Raw genomic sequence first — 14,072 nt, 5'->3', positions numbered from 1 at the left:
CTGCCTTCAGGTGGCTTCACAGGGGACGTTACTTGGTCTTGTGACACTATCTGTCCAGCTGGCCTTCATGAGACTTCTAGGAATAGCTGATGGCCTTTGTGCTCCTTCATGTTCATCTCTCCACACACATATGATGTGCCTGCTGGCACCAGCACTGAGTTTCTCTTTCCATGTCTCTTTCCATACACATACAGCAGGCCCTGCTCTTCTGAGTTATCCCATCCCCCGAAGAACAAGTGAGCAATTAGCAATGGCCTGCTCAGTCATTGCTGAGCGTCCTGCCCATACACCCCACAGCTCTGAGCTTGTGATGACACGCTCCAGAGTATGAAAAATTGTCAAAAAGAAAACCATGTTCCTGCAATGCATTATGAGTCATATGTAGAAGACAATGGGCTTTGGCTTTTTTTTTTTTTTTTTTTTTAAAGATATCAGGTCATCAGTTTCCTCAAGGCATCCTTGAGCTCCTGGTTCCTCATGCCATAGATGAGGGGGTTCAGTGCTGAAGGCACCACTGAGTACAGAAATGACACCACCAGGTCCAGGGATGGGGAAGAGATGGAGGGGGGCTTCAAGTAGGCAAACAGGACAGTGCTGACAAACAGGGAGACCACAGCCAGGTGAGGGAGGCACATGGAAAAGGCTTTGTGCCGGCCCTGCTCAGAGGGCATCCTCAGCACTGCCCTGAAGATCTGCACATAGGACACCACAATGAAAACAAAACAACCAAAGACTAAGGAAAAACTGAACACAAGTAGCTCAAGTTCTTTGAGGTAGGCATCTGAGCAGGAGAGCTTGAGGATGTGGGGGATTTCACAGAAGAACTGGTCCACAGCATTGCCTTGGCAGAGGGGCAGGGAAAATGTAGTGGCCGTGTGCAGGACAGCATTGAGAAAGCCACTGCCCCAGGCAGCTGCTGCCATCTGGGCACAAGCTCTGCTGCCCAGGAGGCTCCCGTAGTGCAGGGGCTTGCAGATGGCAACGTAGCGGTCATAGGCCATGATGGTAAGAATTGAAAACTCTGAACCAAAGAAGAATACATAAAATAGGACTTGTGCAGCACACCTTAGATAGGAGATGGCCCTGGTATCCCAGAGGGCATTGGCCATGGCTTTGGGGACAGTGGTGGAGATGCAGCCCAGGTCGAGGAGGGCAAGGTTGAGGAGGAAGAAGTACATGGGGGTGTGCAGGTGGTGGTCGCAGGCTACAGCAGTGAGGATGAGGCCGTTGCCCAGGAGGGCAGCCAAGTAGATGCCCAGGAAGAGCCCAAAGTGTAGGAGCTGCAGCTCGCGTGTGTCTGCGAATACCAGCAGGAGGAACTCGGTGATGGAGCTGTTTTTACACATTTATTGCCCCTGAGCAAGGTAGTCTGTCCAAAAGAAGAAGTGACATTGTAAAATTTAAGGACTTCTCTTACCAAAATACTTTGCACGTCTCATAGAACAGTCACACAGAACAAATTCTTTCCCATTCCTTTCACAGGAAGAGCTTTCTGCAGCTGCTTGGCTTACCTCTGCTTGGTGCTCTGAGGGTGCCACAAGAAGCAGGGGGCTGTGCTGTCGGCTCTGCAGCAGTCAGTCCTGGTGTAGAGTGGTAAAAGGGAACCCTGAGTGATCTGAGAAGTCCACTGGGCAAGGTCATCTCCTTGTCTGCAGGACAGGAGAAGGTCAAATAACTCCTTAAGAAACAACAAAGGTGGTTCTGTATGCTGAGGTGTGTGAGGTGCCTCAGAGCAGCAGCAATGCTCAAGGAGCCTTAGCCTCTACTACAGATGCTCCTACTCCATTACCATCCTTCTGCCTCAGCACGTGGGCAGGAAAATGAAGCAGATTCTAAAAAGTGCACTGCCTTCAGGTAGCTCTTGCCGGGCAGTTCTGCAGTGCAGTGCCCTGGGGAGGTGTGGGGCTGTGAGCAGCCTGCCCCAGGCAGCAGGCTCTGGGCAGCAGCAGGACCCTGCCCTGTGGTACCAGGGGGGCTCCTTCCACCTGCAGCTTCTCCCCGCAGCCCCTGGGCAGCTCCCCAGGCAGGCTGAGTGCTGAACCTGGCAGGTAGCAGAGGCCCTGCCTCGGCACACAGCCTCTGGGGCACAGCAGGGACCCTGCTCTGCACCACAGCCCTGGCCACCCCTGCCAGCACCCCCGGCTGCACAGCCTGCAGCCGGCCCTAAGACGAGGGAGTCCTCGCTCCCTGCATGCTGACCCTGCAGCACACAAGCCCTGCCTGCCCTTCAACTCCGACACCGAGCGTCCTCCTGACAGCTCCCATCAGCTGAGGGCTGGGCCAGCTCCTGGAGAGCCTGGCAGGGTGTGCAGCAGCATTGCCCTGCACCCAGAGACTTACCATGGGGAGGTGGCTGGCAAGATTTCTCCCTCTGCCAGCTCTCCCCTGCCTTCCTCCCACCCTATGCTGCCCGGAACCTCTCTCCCCGTTCTCTCCTCTCCCCATGCCAGCTGCACGCAGTGCCCCCAGCAATGCTGTGCCTGGCAGAGGAGCTTTATCTGGGTGGCTGAAGCAGCTTCTCAAGTAGTCCAAGTCTGATGCAAACTCCAAAGCCTCTCACAGTGCTAACGGTCCCACTGAGGGACATTACTGTCAAGGCCTCCCCATGGACTTGTTAGAGCAGAAAAGGGCAGGCAGTGATGACGAGGAGACCAAGGCCCAGGAAAGGTGGCCCTGATGCTGAGGAAACCTTGATGTGTCCCATGAAGTCCAACAGTCGGGCCCTGACCCCAGCCTCTGGGAAGGGAGATGTTGTCCCTCCAGCAAAGTTTAGGGCTCTTCCTGGGTCAGTGCACAGTGGGTAAGGGCAGTGCCAAGTACAAGGCTACAGGAGGACATCTCCCAGGCTCCTGGAGGGGGATGAGGAGGCATTGAGGCCCTACTGCTCTAAGGATGAAGTGTCTCATCATAGGCATCACTGACGGAGACAAGAGCCAGAGCCCAGCAGACAAAGCTGTTGGCTCTGTCGGGGCTTTCATCTTGCAAAAGATCCTTGACCATAACCACCACACGCTGTCCTATGCTGTCAGGTCTGCACCTGTTTCCCTGCAGGACTTAGATACCCACCTTGCTTCCCCACCTTGCTCTCACCTTGCTCTGAGCACCTCCCTGCCTTGACTGATGTCTCTCCATCTGCCCTCAGTAATCCATGAAACACAAAGCCAGGGGCTGATCTGCACATCCCTAGAGAGGGAGGGAGAAGGGTGAGTGAACCTCTACAACAATTTCATAGAGGTAAGAGGCTTCAGGTAATGTTGATGCTGCTTTAACACAGAATTAAAACATTGATGTAAAGCCCTTAGCCAATTTTAAAGAGTAACCAGTTTTAAAGAAAACCCACTATTGAAGAGTTTTAAAGAGTAATCCCTAAACCTAAATGCTACTCCAACACCCTGACAAGAATCCCCTATTCTAATGCTTGAACTCAAAGTATTCCATGAAGCAAAACTCAGCCCATTTTTTTTACCCTTTACCCTTGCCTTTACTCTCGTGTTCACCCTAATCCCTGCCTTCAATACTAGCATTAACATGCTCCATTAAACCTAGACTTCTAGGCAGATGTAAAACAAAAACCTATTCCACAAAGCTTGCCCATAACCTAACCACAGACCTGACACCCTAAGCAGAACAGCCCATCTGCTAAATTTCTAATCCAGAAAAGTGAACCCTTGTCTCTAAGGGACTAGAGAAGTCAGCTCTACCTCAGGATCTCCTGCCGCAGCAGCAGGAATGTGGCTGTGGCAGGGACTGTGAGGTCACTTCTGTCTCTGCAGTGGATAGGGGAGCAGCAGGAACATGTCACAGAAAAGGACTGTGAGGTCACTTCTGTCTGTAGGTGACAGGTCATCCTTGACTTCTCCCTGGGAGCTGCACTTTTGGGCTGACATCTGGCAGTGGCCCTGCTAGGCCAGCAGAAGGCACCTGCTTGGCATGCTGACTGGGGGATCCCCTCTGCCTCCAGAGCCAGGAGAACCCAGACAGAAAGAAGGCCCCCAGATGGGTTGTCCCGTCCCTTCTGCTTGAGTCCATGACTGGAGAGCAGGAGGCACAAAGCTTGGCTGTGTCTTGCCAAGAAGCTGCAAGAGCAGCAGCCAGCCCATTTCTTTAAAAATGTTCATGAGGTGACTTCTGTCTTGTTGATTGCTGCACCCATGGGCTGAGGCCAACTGCATGAAGTTCAACAAGGCCAAGTTCTGGGTCCTGCACTTGGGGCACAAGAACACCACTCAATGCTGTGGGAAGGGTGGCTGGACAGAATCTCCCTCTAGGGAAGGGGTGATGGACAAAGCCATTGGAAAAGGGCACAAGGAACTTACTCCCATCATGCTTGAAGGAAAGGTCTCCCTTGAAAGATCTTGTATGTCAACCAGGAAAGAGGACCACCATGCAGAGGGGTATCCATTCCTGAGGAAATTAGACATGCTGAAGGCGATTTGTAGAAACCTAGATAACAAACAGCTATCCAAAGATCCAGATGAAGTCAAGTGCACATGACCCATGGGGCAGGAGTTTGTACAGAGCACACCATTATCAAATGCCAACCCATTGGCAGTAATGACCTGGAAAGACCAAGAGGAACCCATGGTGGATGAATTGGTTAGCCAACTATGGCATTACAAAGCAAGTCTCTCTTCTTCCCTATGGGCCTGTGTCTTGTCCAGAAAGAAACTTTCCCAAGAGGTCCAACAACTCCAAGAGAATATGGCTTCCTCCCCACCTGCATGAACTAATAGCTCAGCTATCAGATGTAAGCATCCCTCTGCTTAAGAAAGGTGACATAGTGGGTACATACCAGGTTCCATCCTGTGCTTTTGACTGTGTGACCATGGAGAGGCCATGAGAAAATGCGATGCAAAAAATTGACCTCCACCTTAGAGGCACGAATACATGAAGCACAAGGAAAAACATTGTCAAAAAGTGGTTTTTCTGTGACACTTGCTGCTCCAATTTCTAGTGGGCAATCCTCCAAACAGAGTAAAGAATACTATGAGCAGGACTAGAGGGGCACAGCTTTCACCCTGGGGGAGGGAGAGGACAATCGGGTGTATTGGACTTTGAGGATTATTGGCCTGGCACATCAAACCCAAAACTTAGCTATACAGGAGGCTGAAGTGAGTCTAACGGGGAAGGAGTGGCAAATGCAACCCATTGGGACTGGCCTGGAGGCTCTGTGTAACCTTGGCATAGACTACTTCAGGAGATCCACAAGGGTATTGGTGGGCTTTTGGCATAGCTGCCTTGGAGGTGGAGGACACCAAGCAGTTGTCTACCTTGCCCACTCTTTCACAGGACCTTTCTGCTGTGGAGGTGCTGATGGCCAATGAGCAGCAGGTGCCAATCGCTACCACAACAGTGCACCTGAGGCAATATTGCACTGACAGAGACTCCCTGATTCCCCTGCATGAGCTGGTTCATTGACTGGAGAGACAAGGAGTGATCAGCAAGGCTCTCTCAGCCTTTAATAGTCCCGTATGGACAGTACAAAATTCTAATGGGGAGTGGAAGATAACGGTGCACTTCTGTGGCTTGAATGAAGTCCCACCACCACTGAGTGCTGCTGTGCCAGGCATGCTAGAACTTCATTCAGTACGAACTGGAGTCAAAGGCAGCCAAGTGCTATGCCACAATTAATATTGCTATATATTGCTAATGCATTTTTCTCCATTCTTTTGACAGCAATACGAAGGCCACACTTTGCTTTCACATGGAGGGTCGTCCTGTCCACCTGGAATTGACTGCCCCAGGGCTGGAAGCACAGCCCTACCATTTGCCATGGGCTGATCCAGACTGCTCTAGAGTAGGGGGAAGCTCCTGAAAACCTTCAATACCTTGATAACATCACTACATGGGGTAGCACAGTGGAAGTATTTGAGAAGGGAAACAAATGTTGCAAATCCTTCTGAAAACTTGTATTGCCCTAAAACAAAGTAAGGTCAAGGTAAGGTAAAGAGCCGCATGCAGGCTGTCCAGGTTCTGTGGGACCCCTGCTTCGGGAAAGATTGGGCGTTGTTCAGTGTGTGATGAGCAATTGCACTGTGCATCACTTGCTTTATACATATAAACATAATAAAAATAAGGTTTATAATTATTTATTATTAGTATTGTTACTGTTATTACTGTCTCTTCATTTTCTGTCCTTTTAACTACCTTTGTTTCAACCAATTATATTTTGCGTGTTGGGTGTGAGCTAACATCTGTGTGGTGCTGAGGTTCCTGACAAGTTAAAGCACAACGTGTTTAAGAACCACAGTCCAACAGCACAAATCACACTTTAAACAATCAGTCCCTGACATCTACAGAGAGAAGAAGTCGGTGATGACTTCAGGCTGCTTCAAACACCACCCCCCAGGAGAGACCCTGCTGCTCTCAGGAGCTGTCAGCCCTGAGGCCTTGGGGACACCTCGAGGGAGCCCAAGGGCACAGAGCAAGCGATGCCATGGTCGGGTGCTGTGTTGCTGAGCTGGGCCGGGCTCCTGGGCACAAGGGGAGCTCCTGGTAAGCGCTACAGAGAGAGAGCTGTGCCCAGGAGCAGCTCCTCTGCACAGCGCAGCAGGGCTGGGGGCTCTGACCGCAGCTGGCACACAGAGAGGAGAGAGAAGGGGAGAGGGCTTGGAGGCACTGAGGAGCGCAACAACAGAGGGCAGCGTGTGGCAGGACACATCTGCAGGCTCTTGGCACTGTGAGGCTCTGGCACCAGGGCCATGCAGGTGGGGTTGCCAGAGGGGTCTTGTACAGCTGGCACATCTGATGGCTGATAGCATCGGTCAGGATGGTTCAATCTGTTTCTCCAGTGACAAGTAGAAGATGATTTAGAAAATGGCATTTATGAGTCATTTCCAGAAGAAGATTGAGGCTCGGTTTTTGTGACAGAGAAGGTTTATTTTGGTTCTGTGCTTTCCAATTCCTGAATTGCAGGGGAGGCAGGTCTGATCGCAATGTGTTCTCAAGATTGTACAAGAGACTGAGAATCCCAGAGCATTGCACAGAGAGATCTGAATGGAAAAAATGAGATTCTTACAGGTTCTAGTGCAATGAGAGAGGATCATTTGGGGGATGATCTAAGACATGGAATAGGTTTTCCTTATTGAAGTCTGTTCTAACTTCTGCATTCTCCTCTTCAACAGGCAGCTGTGTTTAATGTCAGCAAATGCCCAACAGCAGCTCTGTGAGTGAGTTCCTCCTGCTGGCATTCGCAGACACGCGCGAGCTGCAGCTCCTGCACTTCGCGCTCTTCCTGGGCATCTACCTGGCTGCCCTCCTGGGCAACGGCCTCATCCTCACCGCCATAGTCTGCGACCACCGCCTCCACACCCCCATGTACTTCTTCCTCCTCAAACTCGCCCTCCTCGACCTGGGCTGCATCTCCACCACTCTGCCCAAAGCCATGGCCAATGCCCTCTGGGACACCAAGACCATCTCCTATCAAGGCTGTGCTGCACAGGTCTTTCTCTTTGCCTTCCTGGCGGGTGTGGAGTTTTCTATCCTCACCATCATGGCCTACGACCGCTACATTGCCATCTGCAAGCCCCTGCACTACGGGAGCCTCCTGGGCAGCAGAGCTTGTGCCCAGATGGCAGCAGCTGCCTGGGGCAGTGGCTTTCTCAATGCTGTCCTGCACACGGCCAACACATTTTCCCTTCCCCTTTGCCAAGGCAATGCTGTGGACCAGTTCTTCTGTGAAATCCCCCACATCCTCAAGCTCTCCTGCTCAGATGCCTACCTCAGGGAAGTTGGGGCACTTGTGTTTAGTGTTTCTTTAGGCTTTGGTTGTTTTATTTATATTGTGGTGTCCTACGTGCAGGTCTTCTGGGCCGTGCTGAGGATGCCCTCTGAGCAGGGCCGGCACAAAGCCTTTTCCACGTGCCTCCCTCACCTGGCTGTGGTCTTCCGAATGGTTGTCAATGCAACAGTTGCCTACCTAAAGCTCCCTTCCATTGCTTCCCCATCCCTGGACCAGGTGGTGTCATTTCTGTACTCAGTATTGCCTCCAGCAGTGAACCCCCTCATTTACAGCATGAGAAACAAGGAGCTCAAGGGTGCAGTGAGTAAACTCTTTCTCTACGTGCCTCTTAAGTATCAAGAATGTCTTCAATATCTTTGATTTTGGTTTAATATTATTCTTGGCCTTCTTCCTGTTAATTCATTTACTTACTTTGACGGTATCATCTAAACTACTTATAGAACTAGGCTTCCAGTGTACATATAGGGAATAAAGAAGCCATGAGAACTTTACTGATCTCAACTTTCCTTTCTTCCCATCACCTCTGTAGCTAGGGGAGCAGTCCCAGCTCAGGGCCAAGAACCCAGTTGCCACTGGGAGAGGCAGCCCCGGTGGCCCTCAGGGCTGCCCTCCACTGCCTGCTGGGCTCTGACCTCTCTGCTGCCTTGATAGAATCATAGAAAAAGACCTCCAAGTTCATGCCATCCAATGACTGTCCTTCTAATCATGTCACACAAACCCACATTGCTAAACACCATGAGGTGGGTTTCCTTCTCAGCCCCTTACCTTTACACTTGTTCTCTTGATGAACCTGTTCCCTTCCCTTTACAATACCATTAATATGCTCTATTTAATCCTAGATAACTTTTTACCAATGTAAAGAAAACCCTAAAGCGCAAAGTTTGCCCATAGCCTAACCACAGACCTGACACCCCAAGCAGAACACCAAACCCTCCCACCAAGCATTTGTTTAATCTCTAACCCAAAGCCCCTGTTCTTGTGCATTAACCTCCTCATGTTAAACCCTCTCCTAAACCTTAACTCTGAGATCATGAAAGCCATCAGAAAGCTGATCCCAGTGAGATGACTGATATGGGAGGTCAGGAGAAGCATGGACAGGAGAGATGTGAGATTTGGGGGAGGGAACAGGGGCTTGACCAGCAGAAATTTGGGATTTTGTAGAGGTAAGAGGATTCAGGTTATGCTGATGCTGCTGTAATACTGACTTAAAAGAGTCATATTAGGCCCTTCTCCACTTTCAACCAGTAAACTTAATTCATAAATATAAATGCTACCCCACACCCTGACAAGAATCTACTACTCTTATGCCTGACATCAAAGTATGCACTGAAGCCAAAACTCAGCCCATAGCCTCTTGCCCTTACCTTTACTCTGTTGCTTACCTTGATCCCTGCCCTTAACACATGCTTGTAATAGCTCTATTTAACCCTAGATTTCTAGGCAGACCTAAACAAAACCTTGAAACACAAAACTTACCCATCCCCTAACCACAGACCTGACACCCCAAACAGAACATCAAACCTACCCACAAAACAGAGAATTAATCTCTATTAATCACTCAGAAAGGTGAATCCTAGTCCCTAATCCTAAAAGTAAACATAAACCAGACAAAGCCCTCATTCCCCTGCATTAACCTCCTCACCTTCAGACCTTCTCCTAACCCTTAACTTTGGTCGTTTCACCCCTTGGGGCAAGACAGGAATTGTGACACTTCTCTGAAGTCACATGGCATTCAAACATGGATGTGAGCAGCAGCAGGAACTGTGAGGTCACTTGTGTCTGTAGGTGGCAGGTCACCCTTGGCTTCTCCCTGGGAGCTGGACTTTTGGGCTGATATCTGGCAGTGGCCCTGCTAGGCCAGCAGAAGACACCTGCTTGGCATGCTGACTGGGGGATCCCCTCTGCCTCCAGAGCCAGGAGGACCCAAGGAAAAAAGAAGGCCCCCAGATGGGTTGTCCTGTCCCTTCTGCTTGAGTCCTTGACTGGGCAGCAGCAGGCACAAGGCTTGGCTGTGTCTCCACAAGCTGCAAGGCCAGCAGCAGGCCCATGGCTTGGGAGATGCTGGTGAGTATCTATGATCAGACCCTAGCTTTGTGTTTCAAGGAACAGCTGGTGAGGGCTGATGAGACACTGGTGAAATGATGGAAATGCTGGGATGAGAGCAAGGTGGTGAACAGAGATGGGTGTCTGCACACTTCTAGGAAATAGGAAAAAGCGTGGGACAGCATAGGAAAGCATGCAGAGGAAAAGACAGAGGTTGCTGGTAAAAAAGGTAGGCCCCAACAGTCCTGACGCTTTGGCTAGAGCTTATGAGAAGATGACATATAGTTATTGCAGTGCAGCCTCCTTGCTGCCTTGCAACCCTGTGCAGAGGCAGGGTGGTGTCATACTAGTGTTCTTCTCATGGCATCACACTGACCACCACATTCCTCAGACCCCCAAGAAAAGTCCTGAGCCAGACAGGGGGGTGCAGGATCTCTCCTCGCAGTGACTGGGGTCAGGCCTTGGCCCTTTTGCTTCACCTAAACCAACCAAGACTTTTCTCAGCACAGTGCTTTGCCTGTCTGTAACCATGGCCTCCAATTATCTGTCCTAACATGTCCTTGGGGAAGCTTTGTTAGTAACAGCCCTCAGTGGGACCATTAAGACTCCAAGTCACTTCAGCTTTTCCTTCTGAGTTTGCTTTTTCACACAGTTGCATCATTCTCCGCTCAGTACCCAAGTTTCATTGACTCAGCACCAAAATACACCATAGACTTCATTAAAACACAGAAACTCCTAAGGAGCCATGTCTCTTCCAACATTTTCTTCAAGTATTCAAGACTTGATCAGCTCATTGGAGAGCTTTCATGTTGTAGTTAAGGGGGAAGATTTCAAAGAGCATCTAATAAAAATCTTTCTTCATTTTAAAGGCTGAATTTTGTTGTGTTTCAATTTAGAGCATCATTCTCCTGGTCTAGGGTTTCTCCTTTGAAACCCTGTTTAGGTGGGAAGAGCAGGGTTTTAAACTACAGTTCAAGTTCCTTATTTTATTGCCTCCAGTGATGTTTACCTTCCCAAAAGGATGACTGTACATGATGTATTTTACAGTGATTTAAGTAATTGTGTTAATATTAATCCATATCATACTAATTCAATGATAAATGATGAGGGTCTTACTAAGGAAACCATTACAAAGACTGCTGAGAGATGGGTGACCTTGAACTCACTGCAACTCAAAATAGCAACTGGGTTGGTGAGAGCTGTCTGAAGGATTAAACGGTAAGAGGAGGGCAAACCAGGAGAATGATGGGAAGTGCATAGGTCCAGACAGGCAGCTGGAAAGGGGACATTCAGCAGGGTCTGTGTAATCAAGATGAGTTTTGTGCCTGGAAGATGAGGGAGGGAGCACAGCATGATAGAAAAGCGATGACAATGCAACTACAGGTGAACACCAGTATTTCTTCTCCTGGGATGAATATGCATCCAGAAAAATCACATTTCTTCATGATAGAAATTACACTTCACATGAGACATTTTAAAGAAAGGATTGAGTCTTTTGAGCTGATGAGTTGTTGCTTTATTATTCAAGTACTGAAAAAAATACTGGGTATTCTGGCAGAGCTTTGCTGTCTGACCATAAGCATAACCAGGGAAAACCTCCAGTGGCCCTGTTGTGTTTGAGGCACTTCCCTGGACCAGCAGATGTCAGAGAAGACCTGCAGGATGCCAGAGCCCTTTGGGAAAATCAGGTGGAGCCAGGTGGAGTTCCCAGGGCACCTCCACTGCCAGCAGTGGTCTTTGTCCCTGTAACTGCAGCCCAGCCCAGCACAGGAACACCCCTTCAAAGACAAACCTCTTCTTCAGTGGGTTCCTTGGATTGACCTAGATTTGAAATGGCCACTGGAAATCTGAGATACTCTCCCTTACTTAAACTAGACACTTGAACATCTGTTGATGACGTTCCTGGGTCATCTTTAGCAAACTCAGGCTGATAAACTCAAGTATAGCATGCTTCAAATGGCTGAGGCAGAACCCATCAGCTTGCCCCACTTTGCAAATGGCTCCCGTCCAAATAACATCTTGAAAGCAACAAATACGGAATGACCCGTGAGGTCAATGTGCAGAGTAAGGGAAAGTCACACATATTGTGCTGGAGTAGCAGAAGGCAAAAAGCATTGCATTGTGCCTCAGAGTAGTCAAGGAGACCTATTCCAGGTCATCCATGAGGAAAAGCAGAGAGAAGGACGTTGAGTTTGGCCTAACATGAGGAAGGATGTGCATCACTGGTGAAGGAACCGGCATTTGTGCCATCACCAATGTGAATTACACAACCACCACACCGGGGCACAGCCTGGCCCCGTGGGGGCTCTTCCTGACATCCCTGCAACTCCTGGCAGGCTGCAGTGAGGTGCCCCTCAGCCTTCCTTCCTGTGCTCCCATGGCGCAGGGCTGCCTCCTGCCCAGCTCACTGCCCACCATGAACGTCCAACACAGCTGCTTCCCAGGTTGGGCATTGCCCAGGGTCAGTCTCCTGCAGGGGCAGAAAATGGCCCTTGTCCTGGTGGCTTTTCATGGTCTTCCTATCAATACATGCTCTTCTCATCCTTGAACTCTTTTTACTGAATATAGAGGCCTTGGTGACCATTTTGGTTCTGACTAATACCAAGAAAACATGTCTAGTTCATCTCTGCCTGCTGCTATGAGCTGTCTGTGAGACATGGATTTGCTATCAGATCTTTTCCTCTGACAGTCTCAGCAATGCCCGGTGATTGGACAAGACATGGGAATTGCACACAGGAAAACAATTTTACTGTGAGCAATATCAAGAACTGGATCATGTTTCCAATACCAAGCACTTGATCAGGTTTCCCCAAAATGGGGGAGTCCTCCTCAACTGGAGATACCCCAAACCCAACTGGAAATGGGCCTGGGCTGCCTGGTGTAGGTGTCCATGCGTGTCTAGTGGGGGTGGCTAGATGGGCTTTGGAGGTCCCCTCCAAAGGCTGCAGGGAGGGAGTGCCTGCCAGGGCAGAAAGGGCAGCCCCAAAGGAGGACACCAGGGCTTTCCACCACGTTGTAACAGGGATCTTCATCCCACAACCACCGCTGTACCTGAGAAGAGTGTATGAGAAATGAGATCCACAGAAACTGCCTGCCTGCTGGTTCCTTTATTTAGTTAGCTACAAAGAGCTTAGAAGCACCTCTACATGAGGACTTTGGGTTAGAAGAAAAGGTAGACGAGGAATAGAAATATCTTAAATTTATAAAATAAAGAAATAAAAAATTATTTAGCATATTGGAATAATATTGAAAAGAATGAACAATTTTTGAAATATATGAACAAAGATGTTTCTGCCTTGTCCACATACATTTCAGGGAATCAGATGCAAAAGATGGGTTCCTCTCTGAAATACTGAATATTGCGATAACATCCTCAGTGCCTCCTTGAGCTCTTTATTCCTCATGCTATAGATGAGGGGGTTCACTGCTGGAGGCACCACCGAGTAGAGAAATGACACCACCAGGTCCAGGGATGAGGAAGAGGTGGAGGGGGGCTTCAGGTAGGCAAACGTGGCAGTGCTGAGATACAGGGAGACCACGGCCAGGTGAGGGAGGCACGTGGAAAAGGCTTTGTGCCGTCCATGCTCAGAGGGCATCCTCAGCACAGCCCTGAAGATCTCCACATAGGACACCACAATGAAAACAAAACAACCGAAGACTAAAGAAGTACTAAACACAAGTGCCCCAACTTCCCTGAGGTAGGCATTTGAGCAGGAGAGCTTGAGGATGTGGGGGATTTCACAGAAGAACTGGTCCACAGCATTGCCTTGGCAGAGGGGCAGGGAAAATGTGTTGGCTGTGTGCAGGACAGCAATGAGAAAGCCACTGCCCCAGGCAGCTGCTGCCATCTGGGCACAAGCTCTGCTGCCCAGGAGGCTCCCGTAGTGCAGGGGCTTGCAGATGGCAACGTAGCGGTCGTAGGCCATGACAGTGAGAAGGGAATACTCTGCTCCAATGAAGAAGGCTATAAAGAAGACCTGAGCAGCACATCCTTGATAGGAGATGGCCTTGGTGTCCCAGAGGAAATTGGCCATGGCTTTGGGCAGAGTGGTGGAGATGCTGCCCAGGTCGAGGAGGGCGAGGTTGAGGAGGAAGAAGTACATGGGGGTGTGGAGGCGGTGGTGGCAGGCTACGGCGCTGAGGATGAGGCCGTTGCCCAGGAGGGCAGCCAGGTAGGTGCCCAGGAAGAGCACAAAGTGCAGGAGCTGCAGCTCGCGCGTGTCTGCAAATGCCAGCAGCAGGAACTCGCTCACAGAGCTGATGTTGGGCATTTTCTGACATTCTCTGT

At 49.9% G+C, this 14,072-nt stretch overlaps 2 protein-coding genes across 2 annotated transcripts; both read right to left on the bottom strand.

The window, feature by feature from the left end:
• Positions 1-431: 431 nt before the first annotated feature.
• LOC137847516 (olfactory receptor 14J1-like) lies at positions 432-1,346 on the bottom strand. The gene has a single exon (XM_068665779.1). It carries the CDS (start codon positions 1,344-1,346, stop codon positions 432-434), a length of 915 nt encoding a protein of 304 aa, XP_068521880.1.
• An 11,749-nt stretch (positions 1,347-13,095) lies between these two features.
• Positions 13,096-14,055, bottom strand: LOC137846856 (olfactory receptor 14A16-like). The gene has a single exon (XM_068664965.1). The coding sequence runs from the start codon at positions 14,053-14,055 to the stop codon at positions 13,096-13,098; it is 960 nt and encodes a 319-aa protein (XP_068521066.1).
• Positions 14,056-14,072: the final 17 nt, after the last annotated feature.

This window comes from Anas acuta, chromosome W (assembly GCF_963932015.1).
Source record: "Anas acuta chromosome W, bAnaAcu1.1, whole genome shotgun sequence".
In the NCBI taxonomy this organism is placed as follows: Eukaryota; Metazoa; Chordata; class Aves; order Anseriformes; family Anatidae; genus Anas; species Anas acuta.
Note: the sequence above shows the minus strand (reverse complement) of the source record. Positions and strands in the feature narration are given on the sequence as shown.